We start from the raw sequence: 21,469 nt of genomic DNA, 5'->3' as shown, positions 1-21,469 counted from the left end.
GCCGGGCTACCTGTTGCCAGCAGACAACACAGGCCATTATATTGAAATTGCAAAAAACATTTGCTAAACAACTGTTTAGCAAAAGCACAAATACCCATTTGGCCTTCAAATGGAATTTCTTTATTTCAGAATCCTCTCAGTTAATTGACTTCTTTATGTATCTTTGGACTGACTTAGCTTCATGTCAGAGTACATTTCCTGCATCTGGAATGCAAAGCACCTGTCATTTCTTTCCAGTCATTTTACATTTTGCACTTGCATAAATAAAATCCTTGCTTCAGCATATAAAGACTTCCCAGCACCCTGGGCACAAAATCCTCAACGTTTTGGGGTGCATATTTCCCCCTGCAAGTTTCACGCTCTCAGATGAGGAGACAAAAATGTACGTTTTTCCACTCAGGAGGCTTTGCTGATTGCATTGCATTACCAGGCTGTATAATACACAGCTGCACACAGTCTCTTCTCACCTTTGTAAGTATAAGGTAGAGGTAAAATAATAACGATGAGATATTGTTTACAATAATTTACCCTATTATAATTCAGCCAATACAACATGTCAAAAATAAATAATAAAGAGCTCTTCAAAATGCATACAACATTTAATCTCACTGTACCATCATTTTTGAAAAAAAATTTCCCATCAACATCGATAGTGCATTCTGATTAATAGACACAAGCAGCAGCATTACTATCTCAGCACATAGCCCTTCTTTTAGCAATGCAAACCTTGACTCTCTGAACCTCAAGATTTTCAGAGTGCCTATCATGTCCTGTGTGCTCTATAATGCACAGCAAAACCAAAGGGAATTCAGCTGTTTCAAGAGCTATTCAGCATATAATAGATACTGGCCAGCAATGCAGAGGCGATTCAGATCTTTGTCTCTACAGATAGCCTCTTGAAAGCATCAGTGATTACAAAAAGAGAAGGTTCATTAGTCTTTTTAATCACATTGTCTTCAGGCAAGACTTTCAGATTTCAAAAACCATAACAAAAAGCATCAAATGATCTTTCAAATGTAAACATCTAAGCAGAAGTTACTGAGAAATCAAACTGCAGATCCACTTAGCTAATGGCCAGGCACAGCTGCTATTCCGTATCTCTTACTAAATCTCTGGCATAACAAGAAAAGTACAGAAATACACAATACCAAGAAGAAAACAACTACCTTGATCCCAAATCTGATAATACAACGCCACAGAGTCCTGACTGTACATGCTGGTTTGCTCTTCACGTAAAATTAGTTTCACTATCACAAAGCAATTAGTTACAGTTATACTTCTGCAATTAATCACAGCTATTGCTATATCTGTAACTGCTATCTATTGCAACATAAAGAGAAGAAAAAACTACATAGATAGACAGATAGATTTATTCAACTTTCTAAGTGACACAACCTGAAAAATTCAGCAAAGCCATTCTTAAAAAAAAACAAACCATGCACTGAGATGAATTTATGAGGCAATAAGAGAATTTTATTGTCCAAAAAATTAAAACAAAAAAGAACACACCCATGAGATCTTGCCGCCACCATTAAAATAACATTCAGAAAGGTCCCGAGTATAAGGATAAGAGTTTCTAGAAAAGCACATAATTAACACCTGCATGAGAGAGAAACAAGAGCTGGTGCCTCTCACTCCCGCTTGCTAATATTTGTGTCCCCATCAACAACAGAAACATTTAAAAGTATCCAAAAGGTTAGTGCTCTTAGGAACCCCTTTTTTTCCTTCCAGTGCACACCCTCTCCCCTTATGGCAGTCCGCAAACACATCCAAGTTGTCAGAATGATACCTACAAGAAATTTCAGAAGCTCTCATAAAAGGGCTTCGCATATGCAATCCACAGCAGTGAACAGTGAATTTAAAAAACCCAATTTTTTTTCCGAGTTTGAAGTTTTTAAGCCTTGCGGATGGTTGGAGTAGGAAAAAGGAAATTTACTAGGCAGTACAAAGGAAATCTTGTTGTCCTCTATTGTGGCAGTGGGGGTGTTGCCCAATTCTAACTTATCTAGGTTGATAAAGGAAACCAAAGAACACGCCACTGAAAAAAATTCCAACAAAAAAGGTACCCCTTTCTTACCTTAATAGTGCTTGCCATAATGTGATCAAGATTATTGATCGCTAATAATTGCTAATAATAATTATTGCTTCGGTCTGACCAGAAAGAAGTTTTGATGAGGTTGTTTAGAGCGGATGAGATTGTGCTAACTCTGGGAAATGAAGTCAGCCAATGGCAGGAAGAGGTTTCTATTGGTCCTGGCCACTGCAGCTCGAAGAAACAGGATATTTGGGAGTGAAGAGATAAGAGTCCTAAAACAATGTTGTTTTTCTTGATGATATGCAACAGAATTTTTTAAAATTTTTTTTTTTTTTTTTTAACAAAAAGTCAATTGCCTGTGACTGCCTGGGCAGGTGTGATCTGATGTGCAGTAAGTGTGACATGCCACTTTGAGGCAGGATGCAGATGTCAGATGAAATGGGCCAAATTCGGCACTAGTTTCATGCAGTCTGTTCACTGGGGAATTGCTGATTCAGGGTCAAAGCCAGACTTGGTATAAGCGGGTGTAACTCCAAATATGTTAATGAAGTCTAGCCCTGCTTACACCGCATCTATATTTGTCCATTAACTTCATTCCTGAATTCTTGAGCTATTGACACTTTCTAGCCTATCTGATCTAGCACATTTTTTTTGTTCTTAGAGAAGAAGCAAGTAGATTGGAGACATTCATTTCTTTTTGATGCCTCTTTCTTACTGAGGAAAGGAAGTCACAAAAGGACATACATTTCAAAAGCAAATGCTTGAATGCCATAAACAGTCTTCAATTTTCCACACTCTTTCTTTACTTCACAGCTCTATCCATGCATGAAAGAAAATGAGGTGGTTTCACTGGTGATTCCCTTCCCAGTTGGAGTGTGATAGTCATTTTTTATTCAGTGTTATATTTTTATTTGTCCTTTTGTAGCACTTGGCAGTCACAGGGCACGCCAAAACTACCAGCTGTGCAAACAAAATACCGTCCCTGTCCCAGACCCTTGCTTAGGAGTGCTAAACTAAAAAAAAACAAAAAAAAAATGGATGGGAATAAGAAAGGCAAAGTGTTTCCACAGTACCAGCCAGTGTAAAGTCCACATGTAAAGAACCACTCAGGATCCAGCACTGGCACAACCCTCTTGCTCTTATGAGTCTTGCAACATTTTATGTTTTTGTAAAAGACATAGCTCTTGGTGTCAAGAGATTCTGAGCTTTCAGCTAGAAGAGAAAAGCTTGAAAATAGGACCCTCAAAAATTGAAGGAAAAATTAAAAGAAGTCAGAATGTATTAATTTTTTAATAATCTTGTAATTTTTAAAAGCTGGTCCTACTATAACTGGTTTATGATTTCTCAGTGCTTCCTGTAACAACATCAAACCATGGACATGTTGCTTGAAAGCACTGCAGCGCTGGGTAGATAATTCTCGCTGTCATAAGGTCCTGCCCTCTGACCAGGGACTCTGCTGTGATAAAAAGAAGAAGAAATTGTGGTGGCTTGTCATAGCATTATTTACTGGAAGCAGATGACCTCACCCTCTCCCAGCGTCTTCCTCTCCTGCTCCTTAGGAAAAGAAAAGGAAATCTGAGTGTTGTTCTGTAACGGGTGATGACTGCTGGCATTCAGCATGCATTTTTTCCAAATGGTACACAATGACAGCGGCAAGTCCCAGCTCACTCTTCCCCTCCTATCCTGACCCGAAGAAGGTGAAACGCGGCCATGCACTTTTCCAGAGACACACCCGGACGACATGAAGCGCTGCCTGCTTGGCCATCGGGCATTTGTCCTGCAGGCGCCGCTCCATCTCCCCCAAGGCAGGGCAGAGGAAAGGCTTGTCCACCTGCCCCTGCTCAGCGGCATGGCTCTGCCACCCACGAGGTCCCGGGAAATCCTCGTTTCCAGGTGCCCCATGGGGACTGCAGAGCTGGAAATCCCTGGACACAATGGAGTGACACAGGACCAGGGCAACTGGGATCTGGCAGAGCTGCCCCCAGGAGGACCCTGTTTCAAGCTTGGCGGTGTGTCACCCAGCTGAGCCTGTGTCCCAACTCATCTCCAGCTGCCTCACAAACAAGCCTTGGGGCCCCGTTGGCCAGCTCAAGGGGCTGAGCAAGCCTCCAGCTGACTCCAGATCCTGACAGAGAGACTGGGAAGGGGAGAGCAGACACCCACCCTGCTTCTCCTCCCCGCTTTGGATCCTGAGGTGTCACAGGATCAACTCCCTGTACAAGTTTAGCTTGATTTTATAGTTCACTTTACGGAGCTCTGCTTTCTTCCACTGTAAAGATGACTTCTGGTCGCTTCAGAGCAATCCAGAGTCAGCACTGCCATGCAATTGTTTGCATTCTCCATTAGTTGGTTCATGTAGAAATCTGGTGTTGCACTGCTGAATGTCTTCTTGCAGTCTACAGCCACTGAATTACTGTGCTTCTGCAGAGTAGGTAACTTCTGGTAACTTTCCTATTTTCATTATGAACAGTATGAAAAGAAAGCAATTTACAGTAATTGTATTTCATGGGGATGTTGATTTCCTCCCTTTTCATCTCCAAACAATGAGCAAGACAGCCAAAAGATTAGAACCTTTTTCTTGAAATTTCAAAGCGTTGTATAATGTTTCAGTTGGGTGACTTCCACTCCAGTTAAGCCCATGATATTTTGGTTTTTTCTCAAATATATTGAGAGGCTTGAAGTATCAGTTCCAGCTCTCCAGTGGATGGGATCTAACAAATTCATTCACAAGCAGGTTTTAGTAATGATTCTTCTCCAGACTACCTCCATGTAGACAAACCTCCTCTTGATTTATATAAGGCTTTTGGAAGTATAAGGCAGGCAGTATCAGACTCTGCTGAGCTCTATTAATATTATATAAGTTTTACAGAGCCCACAGGCTGGTAAGGATTTTGCCATTTTGAACTGGCACATATTGTGGGCCAAAGAATTCAATGAAGTTTATTTGACTTTCAAACTAATACCCACAGGCAGATTTCTGAGTGCTTACGCTTATGTCGATCCAATTGCAAGACAGAGCCTTGGTATTGTAAGGAAAGGAAAATATTGGGTTATCAAATCACCACCATCCAGTTGCAAAAGAAAAATAGTACAAACACTTCTACTATTTTTCTCTTTTCTCCATTTTGTTAAGGTTAAATAGAAAGAAAATACATTTTTGTTATGTTAGGCAACTCTGTGCTATTGTCTGAAATAATGCTGTGCGAGTATGAAAAAATGTGGCTTGGTCAACAAAGAGAATGAAAACACAAAAAAGTATTAAAAAGCCACACAAGTCACCTAACCCTCCCTTACCCCTTAATTTCTCTCTCAGGCTTGTCACCCTAATTTGTCTGGGCTCCTTTCTGTTGGAATTTTCTTCTACATTCAAGCCTGCATCTTGAAACCACAGAGCAACAAAACACTACCATTACACATGTGCTTAAGTTTCTTGATCAAAACAGGGGGTTTGCACATGCTAGAATTACAGCTGTGCTTAAGTTCTTTCCTGAATACAGACAGGCTTGAACACTGCTTTAGGCGCCTTCTACCTTTAGGACTAAAGAGCTCCCTCTTTAGAGAAGAGCTTTCTAAACTGGAGACGAAGGACCCGATCTATGCTGATCTAAGCCTGCTTAAACCAACAGGGCCCTGCACAGACCTAAAGTTTGGTCTCACCATGCAAAAGAAGTGATTAGACTGGGTCCTAAACAAAGAAGATGAATTTCCAAAGAAAAAAGTTGTTTTGCTTGTTGCATCCTTTCTAGGATGTACTAGAAATATATTCAGTATGCATGTTGTATTCACCTAAACACATATAAAATATTTCCAAAGAGACCATTTCTCATGCTATTTGAAACACCACTACTAACTAAAAAGCAATCCTGTCCTCAGATTTTTTCATATCGTATCTGCTAGAGTGTTAGGACATAGGAAATATATTGCAATATTACCTATATAAACAGATCTGCTGTCTGGGAGGTAAACCAAGAATGCTGCGCTCAGCCCGGGCTGACCAAGAGGCTGGAGGTGTGCTCTGTTATCCTCACTACTGCCACTATGTCTTTTACTTTCACAATGCTTGTTCAGCAGCCTTCCTGGATAGCTTCTTTCCTTTTTACTTTCCAAATGTTGTTAGTACTGCTAATAACATGGCCTTCATCCCTTTAACTGTACAGATTTCTCTGCATTATAAATAACTCTGAGTAAATAATTGGGCAAACTGGAGACACGTTCACCTTGTGTGTTATGCTTAGTATGCGTACATATAGTGTCTGCAGTTGTGGGTATTAAAAGAAAAGAGAAAGAAAGGAAGAAGAAAGGAAAGGAAAAAGGAAAGGAAAAAGGAAAGGAAAGGAAAAAGGAAAGGGAAAAGGAAAGGAAAAAGGAAAGGAAAAAGGAAAGGAAAAAGGAAAGGAAAGGAAAGGAAAGGAAAGGAAAGGACAAAGTGAGCTCTCTTCCTCTTACCAACATTACAGGTAAAAAGGAGGTTCTCCTCTAGGTAGAACCAGGCTACAAATCAAAAAACTTGAATAGAGTAAAAGACTGCATTGCAGTTTTTGGAAGCAGATTTTAAGAAATTCAGGCAAATTAATGCTACTTCATGGCACATGAAGATACATCTGTGAAGGTCTTAGTCCTCTCAAAAAGATGTAGCATTTTGCTTAAATGTAGCTGCAAACATCAGTTTGGCCATACTCAGCTCAGTGTGTGAGGGCCAAATACACTCCTACCAAGTTGTCAGCAAGCCCTTCAGCAGGACTTCCTCCCTTTAATTCACAGCTTTCAGCTCACTCAGAGGAAAACATCAGTAAATCTGCTCACAGAGGGGGAAACTCTCCCCTCACCACAAAGAAAGCTCTCACAAATAGGCTTTTAGCAGGGGACCAAAGCCGGGAGCTCAGGATAAGAACAGAGTTTCACAACCCGCCCCGAGGGGCTGCAGGGCCAGCAGCTCAGGCGCTGCTCTCCAGGATGATGGACTCTCGTCCCCCATCCCCATGACTGCTGGGCCTTCTGAAGGGACCTCTTGCTTCCACACCTGAGTGGGTTTGATGCAGCACCAGGTCTGAGGGCACAGGACAAACTACCTCCTGGGAAAAATGAGGTCCAGTTCTGGGGTGGGCTCGTGCCCATTGACCCACTGACGGAAACGTGGAGGTCAGCTCTGGGAGAAAGGCACTACCCCGAGGGAAGTGGGGCATCTGCTTTCGCCAAGCTCCAACCGCTATGTCAAAGCAAGCAGCCCATGTAAAGCCGCATAATTAATACTCGTTATCGCTCCCTGGCCACTGGGGCAACACAGCACGCGTCCCACGAAAAGCACCCTTTCCTCCAGCGTTATTTCCAAGCTTTCGCGCTGCACACTTCCCATAGAGCCAGGCCTCGCACCGCAGCGGAGGGAGGAGGAACACCTCCTCCTCCTCCTCCTCCTCCTCCTCCTCCTCCTCCTCCTCCTCCCCCGCCGGTGCCGAGGGCCGGGAGCACCCCCGGGAGCGGCGGGCAGCTCGGCGCCGGCCGTCACTAGAGGGTGCTCCGTGCCCCTCTAACGGGGAGCGGCGGGCTCGCCCGGCTCCAGCGTTTCCTCCCACTCCACGCGATGAAGAGCTCTTTCCGAAGTCAGAAAGGACTTTTTGATAAAAGGAGCATTTTAACAGAATCAGATAAAAGAGAGCTCTTCCTGCTGCAGTGGCACCCACCGGTTACGACTTGCACGGAACCGCCGTCAGGGCTGGTTACGACTCAACGGCTTCTTCCCACTCTCCCATCTTTGCTCCCTTTCAATCACCCCGCGCACTATCTTCAGCTGCTCCAACCCGTTCGGCCAATTAGTCCCTTCACGTCTGTCCGCCATCCCCACCTTCCTTCCCTCCTGTCATAGCAATGAACTCACTTCACTCGCTGGCAGAGCTGAAAAGTTGGGAGAGCGCCTGATTTGGGGGCAACGCGATGTTTTTTTAACTTTACTTCATGGAACAACAGCAATCCAGAATGGATTGGTTTCCAACAGACAAAGTTTTACAGAAATGAAATGTTGGAAGTTTTCAAAGTGAAAGTCAAACTGACTCTACTAAGGACTACCAACTCTGAGTCCTTAACTATGACGCAAGCTATTTAGGCTTCTATCAGCCAAAATATTTTTGGTGACTACACCACTGTTTGCCCACCTTTTCTGTTTTGATCATCTTTGGAGACCAGCTATACTCTCTACATAAAAAAAAAATACCACAGGAATGGAAAATGAAATGGGAGCTCTGTTTACATGTATTACATCGACACAGTCACTCTTACATTGACACTGGAGTTACTTGCAATAGTCAACGCGTGTACTTCATAACAGGGAAGTGCTGACACACTCATTTGCAGACAGGGAATTGAATCACTACCTGCTGAAATGGGATTCACTTCATCAGGCTTCAATGATCTTAAATGTAGGTGTCAAGATTCAGCTAGTTCTCCAAGACTTCTTCTGCAGTCCCCAATACCACTATCTTCATCTTGTCATTCAGTCACACCTACAACAGCTACTTAAAAGAGGTGAGATGAACCACACCTCTAAATTACTACTCTCTCTCTCTCCATTACCTGCAAAGGGAACCTGTACGATTACCTGAGACACCCAGCTTTTGGATAACTCTGCTTACATGAGATGAATCTCAACTAAACTTTCCTTTCACTCTTCCTTAATTTTCCGATCTCCAAAATGTTAACAGTTGTACCACCAAATGCCAAAGGAGTGGTGTATGGATTAATAATTAAAGTGTGCTGAAAATTCAGCTGAAAGTTGCCACTGACATGAAAGCTATTTGTTTTATGTTTGATGCTAATTTAAAGCTGGTTAAGTGACAATGATACCACAGGACACAAAAAAAACCCCAAACCAAAACACTTTAAAAAAGCAACTTCTCTGCAAGGAAAAAAGAAGTAACTGTGAGGGCAAAGGCCAACATTTTTCATCACTTTCTTCCAAATGTTTTTGGTAATTTTAACTGAACTACACAACAGTTTGAACTAGTTATTACAGAACACTGTCCTTCAAGGTCCTACCATCCCTAGATTGATGAGCACTGCACACAGCAAATACGTCTAGCATATTGGATTTCTACACCGTATTAGTGAGGCTGTTTCCAGATTTTCATCAAGAATGGAACCTATTAAAGTGTCTCTCACACTCTTCTGGCTTTTATAGCATGCTTTGGAGGACTGCATACTCTTTTTTTCCCTCCACGACCAGGAAGTCTATAGAAAATGCTTTCAACTGTTTTATTTGACCTTTCACCTCTGGGCTTTTGCCTAAGCTGCAAATTTGAATAGGAGGTATAGCTGTGCTTTTTTTTTTCTCTCTCTAAGTAACTAGCTGAATTCCTTAAAGGACCAGACACGCATCTAAAATTGGGACTCTTTTGGTATTGTACTCCTTTGTTAGTGGCTGTGAACAAGAAACAGATGTGAAATATCTGTGTTTGAAACTTAGTGACCCAGAAAGACCAGGGCTAATCCAGATCATTCTTAATAACTGAAATCTGCCACCCTTTGACCACCTTGAGGTACATGCAAACACCCAGGAATATCCCCACCCCCACCCCAGCAGACAGACAGACAGGCAGACACAAATAGAAACCCTCAGGACTTTTATACATCCTTACGCTAATTATGAACTCAGATGTAGTTCAAGATTTGAACAACAGCAAAAAAATGGATTGCCCGTTGATCTTTTTCCCCAGTATTGATAAGTGTCTCTCCATTTAGACAGCTGTCTTCTACCAAAGGTGAATTCTTCAACAGTGGGGAAGAGAGGAAATGTAAAAGGAACAATAGACATACAAACATAACTTTGGTCTACTTAGTTTGTCTCAATCCGTGCCAAGTAACTGACAGTATCTTATGTTAAAACTGAAATAATTGCCCTGTCTGCAGGAGGGACCCCTTGCCTGGTGCCACCCTCGGCTGTGGGTGACAGGGCATGGTTAGAAAAGCAATGGGGTGGGGGTTGATGGAGCAATGCTCTAATTAGATTCCTCCATGAACACTCTTCTTTTGTCAACAGTATGAAGGAGAAATTCAGGTTGCAGGAGATGCCATTCCCATCATTGTTTCCAAACACTAAATGCATGCTGCATACATATACAGTAAAAGCAAACTACTTCCACTGCACTGGTAACTTGCTTTCTTTTATTTTCTTTTTTGTCTAGGACAGAAGAATACATTTAGCTTGCCCTTTTAAATACTTAAAACATGAAAACAATAATCATTGATAAATTATTTTGCAGTAAGATTGAAAAAATAAATAGAAATTAAGCACTTGGAAAATGTGATAGTACATCTTCTAGGAATACCCTCAAGGCTAGGCTGTGTGGTCCAAAAAGGATAAGATTCACACATTTCTGTAACCATCTGATATTTCTGGCTCTCTCTAAGACCCAGTAATACCATTTGCCTTGTAAGAAAAAAAAAAAAAAATTAAAAAATCACAGTTAATTAACACTGGTCTATCTTGAATCTCAGACATACAATTAAACTAAATATATTTATCACCTTTCTGAAAAGCAGAACAAATATGTTGAGAGGAAATAACAACCAAAGATGCCTGTAGAGACTGCAGTTTTCTTGTGGCTTTCTGAAGAGCAGAGAGGATAGGTCTCAAATCACAGCATGATTATGTGCTACAAAGAGCTTACTCACTCCTCTAGCAATGAAACCCCTCATTCCTCTCTTCTTCTAGATCCCATGTCTGGGAGCTTTACCCCATATCTGCAGTGGTGGTCACACATGATTGTCTGGGCAGGAGAAAGGACTTTTGTTTGGAAACTGGGTGATCCCAGTAACTGCCTGTTGGCAACTCTCTACCTTTGGCATTATTCAAGCAGTTTGTAAAATAAATTTTCACTACCAGAACGAAAAATGCCTGTGAACTCTTCTGAAGAGTAATAGCGTACCTCGGATCTGTAAAGCTTGATGACAAATACCACGTATTTCCAACACCCAAGAAATGCCACGTTGATGAAGTCCTACCTGATCTGATTTCCATATGACCACATTTCTAAAGGTCAGTACGTTTAGAGAAAGACATTTCTAACAACATACAAGAAAATTAGATTATTATCTTAAAAGTACTACAGTAAAATCAAAGGACTTGGCAATGATAAACCAAAATATTTTCTCTTGGGAACTAAATACACCAGCAAGAAAGAGAGCAAAGAAGTTCTCAGTTACTTTAATGGATAAAAACTGTGGGCATAAAATGCTTATCATTTTGGAAAAAAGCATTGAAAATATTAATAGCCAAGATAATTCTAACTCAGAGTTTTTACAGACCTGGGATTTGTCATCATCACCACAATCTTTTTACCCGTATCTAAAGCACTTTGTAGGTTACACAGTGTTTTAAGAAAAATCAAATAAAGACAATGTCCTGCTTCCGCTGACATGGATGGCAAAACTTTCGCTTCAGTGGGACTAAGGTCTCAACCCACTGAGAATTAAACAAAATCACACATTATCACAGTTTCCTGCACACTGGAAATTCTGAGTTTCAAAGGGCTCTAAGTAGGTCATGTTACAAGACACAAAAAGTACTGTCCAATAACAAAAAATGAGCAGAAGTGGAAACAGGGAGGGAAGCAATAATTGACAGGATTTAATGCATGATTTAAGGCCCGGGAAAGAATCCCTAAAGCCTTCTCCTACTATGAAAGGCTTGCCAGACATGTGTGAAAAACTTGCTAAAACATGTGTGTTGAATTACCTTGGTGGCCTGTGACTTTCCCAACAACAATTCTCAATTAGCTGGGATCCAGTAAAACAGAAATGAAGTTTTGTATGCAGCATTAGTCCCGTAGAATGGGGCACTTATTCTAAAAGGATCTGTGTTTTGGGCCTGGCCCTAGAAGATGCCAAACTTTTCCAGTGCATGGCACTCAACTCCATGGGGTGTCTACTTCTTCATCTCTATCTTCTCAAAAGACTGCATCCACTGAAAGATAAATGTTTAAACTATCCCTTCTTCTGTTGGGCTGGATCTGACTTTGAATCACTTGATCTTACTCACTCTAGAATTAGCCCAATATTTCCCACAATGTACTGCGACTGGTCTACAGAAGAAGTTCCTCGTTAAAACATTTCTATCTAAAGTGCTACTGCATTTCTCAAAAAGGAGCTGTGGCATTAAGGCCCTTTGGTTTCCTTTGCATCTTTGCCCCCTAATCTTTCCTCCCCACTGCCAAGGATTCCTCTGCTCCCTCCTGTCACCCATGGACGCTGTGCAAGACTCAGGGTGCTGTAGCCGGTCTGGGTCCGTGCAGGTGCCCATGTGCCAGGCAGCTGCGGCCAAATGCAATGCCAAACGCACCCAGTGCAGCACAAAACACTACTCCTGCCTTTCCCTTGGTGGGCAGACAACTTCTTCCCCTCACCTCCCTACTGAGCTACACAACCTCATGGAAAGCTGATTATGTTTGAGCTCTCAACCCTTCCATTGAATGGGCAGAGAGGTCTGTTTCCTTATGAAATCTGGACAGGATCTACTTGAGGCAAGCCTGTCCCAGACTGTCCCTCCAGTCAAATCTGTCCCTACACTGAATGGCTGCCTTGATGGAGGGGCAATCCTCTTTTCACCCATAAAGTTGTCACCAGTATCCCATACACAATTCTATTTTAACAACCAAGAGAATCAAGGTGAAATTTTTGTTTGGCTGGTAAATGGCAAATTGGTTACGAGGAGAGGGGAGAAGAAATGTTATTCATGTCAGTGTCTTTTTTTTTTAATGATCTGGCATTAAAAAAAAAAGGAAAAGGGAAAAGAAAAGGGAACAGGAAAGGGAAAGTAGGAAGTTCTCCTTAGACTTCAAAGTAACCAAGATTTATGTTTTCTTTAAGTGTTAGTATTTCATAGCTTTTCCGTTCTCAGCTTCAACAAAGGACACTACTGGTACCTGCGTTGTTGTCACTTAGCAACTGTAACTGTTGGATTTCTTTTTAATGATCTCATTTTGGTTTTGAAAATAACACCACAGATGTGAACTTGAGTCCTGTGAAAACTTACATATGGTCTTATCTTTACACAATTGAACACTACCTTTTCATTGACTTCAGTGAAGACTACATAAAATGTAAGAAACAAATTTATGGCTGTGGTTTTGCAGGCTTGGGACTTTTTTTTTAATTTTTACTTTTTTCTGAGAAGTTTCATTCTAGCTATAACTGAGCCTCTATTCATGCCTTCACATACCGTAGGCACAAATGCTTTAAGCCACTGGTTTGCAAGACCAGTGTAGGTCAGTCAACTGCAAGATTTACCAGTGTAATCAGATGTTCAGAGTTTTAGGAGACCGAAACAGCAGGTGAAAAAAATGCAGGCAATTTTCAGAAAACCTGGACTTTCCTGTCTGATGTGGAAAATAGTCTTCAAAAGACTGTTTTTAGACATGATACCAATAATGGGCTTACCAACAGTACAGAAAAATGTCATTTGAAAAACAATCCCGTATAGATGGACTGACCTTCCTACCCTGAGCTGCTGACACTACTATTAGTGCCAGTACTTCATAAAGAGTTACTCAGCATATCAACCTACTTCGCCAACTAGCCACAGGTATTTAAGATATCCAAGTGGTTTAACACCCTAGCACTCAAGCACAGTGTTTGTTCCCCTCCAAGGCCAAGCTGCAAGTCCAGCCTTGCAAAGACCTCTTACCATATGCATCATTTCCATCACAGTTCAGTGAAACTGTATTTATTTATGGGAGATGCAGTTATTTGCCAAAGAATGTGGTTTGGGGACAGCTGAAGCCATTTTCTAGTTCAGGACAAACTTGCTGAGTAGTTTTGGCCTGAACAAAAAGAACAGCAGGCTTTGAAAACATTGGACATTCCCCTGAACAGATATTTTCAGTGGTTTCAACACTTTGTTTTCAGGGCACTTGTCATGAAGGCAAAGGAAGGAAAGAGCACGATACTCAAAGTTTTCAAGGAGGGAAAGCCCCCCCTCCTTTCTCCACAGTAGCCCAGCACGTGCCCAGGCACAGCACTCGGATCACCTCCGTCCCTCGCCAGAGGCACTCGCCACCTGCCAAGACAGCAGCTTCATCGTTCAGTTACTCACTTGCCAGCTCGGCCTCTCTCTTGCTCTTTAATTGTCCTGTGCAAAGTGGGACGGAAGGAATTACAAGAAACTGAACTACGATATAACACTTGGTCAGATGCTTTCTTGGATCAGGACCTTCAATCATAAACTCCTCCTGGGTCCTGCACACCGGCAGCCCCAGATCTGTGGGTTGGAGAAGCTTTGTTTGCCATTGGAATACAAATAACACACAAGAATAATGTTATAGAAGAATGCATTTCTTTCAAAGTTATGTTTGTGTAGGCTTTGTTCAAGCCAAGCATATGCAGAACCAAAGCTGAGTATCTGCCAATATCACAAGTATGATCGAAGCAAGTCCATCGAGATATTGCCAGCCACACAGCTCTCTCCATGAGGAAAGAATTTGGAATGTATTATTTGACACAGAACCATATAATTGCAGCATCAAAAATTATAGTAAATGGTTCTAATCAACTGCCAAGAAGTCAGATATTTTTCTGGCTTGAGTTTCTAATAGAAAAATAAAAAAAGCAAAAGTTACAGCAAGTCTGATGTTACTAAGCTGTCATCCTAGAAACTGTCCTTTGAAAAAAAAATTGAAGTGGATAACAAATAAAATTATACATGTTAGTTCAAGTAAGGTTGGAAAACAAGTAGATTGCTTTTGCTGGCTTCCTATACCAAACAACAGAACTTTGTGTACTATGAATATCCAGATTCATACATAGTAATTTATGTTATTAATTTTAAAGACTGTACAAAAGAAGTCAAAACAATTGACTCTTCAATTACTATGATGATTTTAGTGTGTTCAGCTCTTAACAAAATATTCAGCTGCTATGGGTGAAATTTCATTTGAAGGATTTTCTCCCTCAGGCTAAATTTCTTACTGTGTTTTATTTTCCTACAGGTTTTCTTTTATTTTAAGTTACCCTGCCATTTTCAAGCTGGAACACCTACAGATTAAAATAAATCTCATGCATTAAAGTACCTTATGGAAATTATATACATAAATTCATGCTCTAATTACCATGCTGTTTTGGGCTTCAATCTCATTCATTACATGGTGATTCCCTGGGCAAGACATGGAAAGAACCCCCTTCCCCAAATATTTAAAATGTACTAAGGAAATGCAAAGGATACAGTAGGGTGACAAATGTCCTTATGCACTGGATAAATTAGGCTAAGTAAAGCAGATCGTTAGGGAGTAGAACTTTACTGGGAGAATGGTTTTTGAGAAGAACTGCAAACATAATGGGGATATTGTTCCCATATTTTGGGGAGAAGTGAATAATATATCCCTTATAAAACACAATTCTGAGCCATCTGAAATATTTGCAAATTTGGGCTTAATTCCATGAGTTGCTTTGGATTATTAAAAAAAAAGTAAGAAAACTAGGAAATGTCAAAACTTTGTACAACATTTCTAAAACAAAATGTTTCTATATACTCCGAGAGCTATGTCCCACTTACAACAATGCGCCACAAGCAGGAATAATGGTGCTATCTCCCATATTACATTTATAGGGTAGTGTGCTATGAATTGACACTATTTCTTCCCTTTTCAAAGTTTTCGGTGTGTTGCCTGTCCAAGGAAGAAGAGTCATGGGGATGTACGTGCCCCTTGAACTTCTTGTCCTCTCTTTGTTTTGCAGTATTTGTGTTTTATCATTTTGTGCCTATTTCTTGAGTCTTGGAGGTTTTGGTCTTCATCTGACAACTTCTACTTTTGAAATACTAGTACACAAGCCCAGTCTCTATTCACAAAGGGGGTTATCTGCACGAAGTTAAGCAATAAAAGTCACACCTGCTTCTTGTGTGTGAGCAGCTGGGTGGATCTCTTACCTATACAACCGTAAGACTATGGAACTTTCCATGCAAATGCTCTTGCAGCACAAGCAGCTGACCCAACGATATCAAAGCAGCAGACTGAAAGTGAAGGAAACTTGTGGTTTCTTTATGACTCCGAGATGAATTCTTTCATCAGATTAACCACTTCTGAAAGCATCCGGCACGTCTAACATATACAAGGGACAGCCAGGATCTATTCTAAGGCAATGCATGCAGGGTCTGACTCAGGAGAACATCCTTATTCAGGAAGAACATTTAATTTTAGGTATCACTTTAAGCACATTTCTTAAATCCCACTGAAATTGGTGAAATTTAAGCTTATCCTCAAAGTTAAGCATGTACTTAGGCAATTTCCTGAATCCAAGGTCAGTAAGCAAATGCAGGTAGAAATGGAGGTTGCTACTGGTAAATGCAGAAACTAGTGGAAGAAAAAAAACCCCAGAGATAGGGAGCTAATACAATGTCAATTATTATTAAGGAAGTTTCTAGAAAACTAGGAAGAAAACCTTAGTGAGCAGGACTAGAAGGAAAGTGGTCTCCTACCCAAAGTCACAAACATCATCCCTGCACATGGCATTAAAAGAACAGCAGAACAGAGACACACCATGCTGCCAACAAGGTGATTCGTGGGAGATACCTGATCGCACCCATCAATCAGCTGTTGCTTATTGCCCCTTTCACCTCTGAGCAGAGATAAAAGGGCTGTCACGGTGCAGGCTGAGTCCCAAGCTGTGCTGAGACTGGCATCTCTGAAATCGGGGTGTGACCTGAGGCACCAGCATCTCCACAGGTCTGGCCCTAGGAGAGTAACAGCTGTGGGCCTTGATAAAAGAAAAATACATCTCTGCTTCATAAAAGCCAGGCTTATAAATGAGAACATTTTGCTGAAAATACTCAAATCTGAGACAGGCTTGGACATCCTCCAACACTTAGAACAGCAAATCAGGTAATGAAATGCATGTAAGTCAGAAGAAAAACAGCTTTGCCAAACTCCAACCATACCAGACCTGGTGACCAGCAGTAGAGTCAAACTTGGAGAAGCATTCACGTAAGTGGATAAATTCACCAGAAATTGTCTAGATATGAAAAGAGTCATTGCATATGCAGTAGGCTATTTTAGCATGATAATGAAATAAACATCATTTTAGGAAATTGTTGTTTATCTGGTTGTGCTAATGAAACAATGCTGATCATGCTAAATCATAGCACTACTTCTTGAGAAGAAAAGTTCCTATTTGAACCACTTTTATCTAAGTGTGACTGTATGTAACTGATCAGGGCCCTGTGCTGCCCATATGTGAGAGCAGCTGAAAGAACCAGTCTTGAGCATTGCCATTGAGTTCCAGATTCAGACTTTCCAGTCCACTAAGTTGGAGTGGGTATTTAAGTCTTTGTGGGGACTGACCATAATTCTGCATTCAATCCCATGGTTTACAAAACCTGGCTTAACTGATGGATCTTGAATTTTCATCTGGGCACAAGACAAATAAATGTGGACAGTAACCTGCCTCCAAGGAGACATCTCAAGGCAAAGGAAGTAACTGAGAACAAAACAAAACAGTGTGAATCTGCACTGTTATTAAGCTGTGTGAAACTATATGCCTGAGGGGCATATACTCAGCCCGGCAGTGCTATGCCTACACTCCCTTCATGCCTTGGTGTTGCGTGCTGCTGTCAGGAGTGGTGTTCCACAAGCAAGATTTCTGTCCAGACCTTCCTGGGGAGACAACTGATGCAACCTGGAAACCAAGACAGAACCACTAAATTCTCTGGCCAAAATTATTTCCCTGCTGCTCACTAAAGGAGGATGCTGCCCCTTGGGTCTGCCTCAGTGGTGCACTCCTATTAACTGCAAAGGATGATTGCATGGTGATTTCAGAAAAGGTACCACAGGCTAAAGGTGGGAGAAGGGCACACTTAGCAGAAAGATTGGCCACTACTTTGTGTTTCAGAGCAGCAGAGCTATTATAATGGAATTAACATTAGTTAATATTTCCATTAGCAATTTTCATACCCTCTGTGGATAGAGGAGATGTTGTCTTGCAAGAGAAAGCAAATTGCTGTCACCTTACGTCTTGAAGAATTTTGTCGCCTTATGTGAAGGGCTCAGAATTGCACAGAAACTTTTTAGAATTGCAGCACACTGTAACATGGGATGCAAAAGGGATGGGAGAAATCTTGTTAGAAGGTTGTTTCCTTAACTGATTTTATCAGAGCTGCTTTAAATCAGTCTTATGGAAATTCCAAAATTATGGAAAGCATGTTGGAAAAACAGTGGTGGTGTGGGAATGAAAAAAAAAAAAAAAGTAGACTATTTCTAAAAAGTACATAGCAAAGACTTGTTTCCTGTTCTAAAATAATCTTTGCATTATCAGCATAGAGCCAGACTGTCAAATCCTGATCAGGTGATCTATGGTGCATCAGATATGCACAGGCCAAAAAACCCCCAAACCAAAAAGCCTTCCCTAAAGGGGTCACTGAAGATTCCTTTTGCTGTAGAAGACAATTTGGGTGGCAGAGAATCAGTATCCGCCTGGACAGCATGAGGAGAACTCCTAAGAGACCACTTCATGCTGTGTCAGGGCTGACTGTAGGCTGTCCCACAACCAAGTGAAAATGAGGCCGCCCAGGTGAGCAGGAAAGCGATCTTCTTCCTCCACCAGCTCTGCACAGTTGTTGTTATTGAGCCTGTGCTTTTTTGTGAAATTTATGATGGCTTTGTAGCAAGCCTAATCTAGTAATAAGCGGCCTAATACCACACAAGCTGTTGGTCTCCTTGTGGGACTCAACTTTCATTAACATCCTCCCCAGCAGTTGATGTTGCATGTTGTTCTCCACTTTGGTGGGTTCCCAGAGCTCTGCTTCATGGAATAATAACAAAGTGCAAAGATATTTGCCAGGGTAAGATGACACCATTTTTATCAAGTGAAATCAATACAGAAAATAATTTTGAAGAAATGATCACACTCATTCTTCTCCACATCAGCAGGAAAATGTCTTCAGTTTGCCATGTGGGAAGAGATGCAATTAGCTGAGGGAAACAAGTATTATCAGGTTTTGAAGCAGCACAACAAAGCATGAACACAATAAAGACCAAGTTTCCAAGAGTAAATGGCACCCAGCAGTCTTCTCTGGCAAAGAATGGAAATTGGTGGTTAGCAAGCCATTTGGGGAAGTAATAATGGAAATTACTAAAAATTATTTAAAAGGATTTGCTAATGGGAAAGTATATTTCTCTGCTGGCACAAGGATACGAACATTTGTGAAAAAGGGCAAAGTTAATGGAGGAGAGCTTAGAGTAAATATTTTGAAGAAAACACTGTTTGGAGGAGGTAGCTTTTTGTATTACAATCTCCATTTCATTCAACCTCCAGGAAAGGTCATTGATTTAATCAAAAGCTTTTTTCCTTTGGTTAGACTCCCAAATGTACATACCATCAAGATCTGGTGCACAGAAATAATTTGAAGCAAATCTTCTAAAAAAGGTTTTGAAGATGCTTGCCAGTAGAACATTGTGCCTCACAGCTATAATATCAGAAAAAGCCATTCAATTTAAATTAATATATTTGGCCAGACAGCTATATTAAAATTCTTGTTGTTTTTTCTGTTATAATGGTAGCCTGTGGTATGACTAGCCCTCTTCAAAAATCTGTATAGTTATTGCCTTTCTCTTGCCTAGGGTGCATCATATGTTTTTGATTTTGATGAGCTGCATTGCACTACCTCATTAAAACAAACACTTATGCAAAACAAAAGGCTGTGTATCACAGCACAGGGTATGTAAGCCAGCTTTGAAGACTGCAGTGTTTCAAAAGCGCGTTTCAAAGGAGAACTTCCGTCGACCCAGCTACGCTTGTGTTTAACATTTGTGGATGATGTCAGACACATTCGGTACTTTCTCAGTCCCTGCAAACAAGGAGGCTTCAAAAGCGATACTAGCTGCAGCTGTAAAGCGTGCAAGTGTGGGGCTCGCTTGCTGGTGGAAGGGAAAGGTAGGACTTTCTCCCCATGTGCGTGTTGTCTCAGCCAGACGGAGCAGCGGCCGTACCCCCAGATGGCTCGCTCGGTGTGCCGCGCTGGCGCTGCTGGACAGCTCCGCTTCTCCTCCGGGGACACCTGCCCGAGGACAACCCTGCTCTCCTCCTGAAGGCCTCCCCACCTTCTGCAGATGTCTCCTCTTTCAGTGAGACGCCACTTCCAGAGCATCCTTTGGGGGAATCAGGAGGACTGTGTTCTGTGTGAGGGTTGTTTTTTTTTTTTTTTCTGGTTAACTTTCAGCAACTGCTTTCAGCTGAGATTATTTTTGCCTTTAAAAATGGATGGTTTCCTTCCACTGGAGAGGAGTGCTCACGTAAAGGGAGCTTTGGATAAATAGCTTAAATGCAGACATTACAGATGTCTGCAGTTAGGTGAGTTGAAGCCTACCAAAAAAGCTGAGATATGTGACTTTTCTGTGTGTACATTTTTTGGTGGCTTGTTTAAACTCAAGTGCCGAGGTTGATGGTTTTTTTTCATCCAAATCTCTCAAGCTGTTTACAAGACAAAATACACCATCGCTACTACTAGCTTAAAGTTTATATCGGCTACATTTTGGAAGGTCATCAAAATGTTATAGAATCTCAGTGATTATCATGGGTTTCTATAATGTATTCCTCATGCTAATGCTTTTTCATTGTGTGTCAAAATACTTGTATTAATGCAGGCATTGATGCAAATATTTGCATACTTTAAAAAATGTTCACTGTTTGGCATTTTTGGCAATCCACAAGCTCATTTTTAATCACTTATTTTTCAGATTCAATAATCACTGCTGGTAACAATTCAGTAGGATTTTCTACAAACTCCCTTAAAATGTAGCACTGTTAGTTACTGTAATTGTAACTCAATAGAGAAAAGGAATTACCAGGCTGTGTGCTACATCATCCTTCTGAAATAACTACTGCTAATCCATATAAAGTTGTGCAAATTTACATATTTTTAGTTTTCCATGTGGCACACTTTGAAGTCACTGACATGAAATTACGACAAGACTGTGGCGTTTTGGAAGCTATGCATACAAGTGTCTTTCCACTGTGTCTTTATTCATGGAAGTTCCGTACTGAAGGATGACTTTGGTGAAAAACAATTGAGCATTGCCAGATTTGTTTCGGGCCCTGTAGCTTACATAGTTTTTATTATCCATTCAGAAAATGTATTACAGGAAATGCAGGGACTGGACTGGTAATACGGTTCCAGTATAAGTTTTTAAATCAGCGTAGTGAATTCACAGCTTGTGAGCAAGCCACAGCCTGAATGCATTGATGCAATGTGTGAATTACTTCAAAGGGCATACAAAGTGTAGAAAATAATTCTTTGCTCATGGACAACTATGGTCACCAGTTTACCTTGTCAATTCCCTCTGGATGGCTCTACTGTCTCCTGTTTTTAACACAAACATGTGGCCTTTTTTTTTTTCCCCAACATACTAAATACGCTTAAAAGTGTGTATTGGGTCTGGCTGAGATGGAGTTAATTCTTCCCAC

At 41.2% G+C, this 21,469-nt stretch overlaps 1 protein-coding gene across 7 annotated transcripts in view; it reads right to left on the bottom strand.

The window, feature by feature from the left end:
* ERG (ETS transcription factor ERG) overlaps positions 1 to 21,469 on the bottom strand; it is a 156,456-nt gene that overhangs the window by 69,039 nt on the left and 65,948 nt on the right. The window contains exon 1 of one of the 7 annotated variants that reach the window (XM_052794532.1): positions 2,078 to 2,234. The exons of 4 other annotated variants lie outside the window; for them this stretch is intronic. In XM_052794532.1, coding sequence (XP_052650492.1) covers positions 2,078 to 2,095 — 18 coding nt within the window. In that variant the 5' untranslated portion in view covers positions 2,096 to 2,234. Of the gene's footprint in view, positions 1 to 1,166; positions 1,250 to 1,793; positions 2,015 to 2,077; positions 2,235 to 21,469 lie in introns of those variants that run through there. 2 more of the 7 variants (XM_052794534.1, XM_052794535.1) reach the window with 2 other exon arrangements.

This window comes from Harpia harpyja, chromosome 8 (genome assembly GCF_026419915.1).
Source record: "Harpia harpyja isolate bHarHar1 chromosome 8, bHarHar1 primary haplotype, whole genome shotgun sequence".
In the NCBI taxonomy this organism is placed as follows: Eukaryota; Metazoa; Chordata; class Aves; order Accipitriformes; family Accipitridae; genus Harpia; species Harpia harpyja.
Note: the sequence above shows the minus strand (reverse complement) of the source record. Positions and strands in the feature narration are given on the sequence as shown.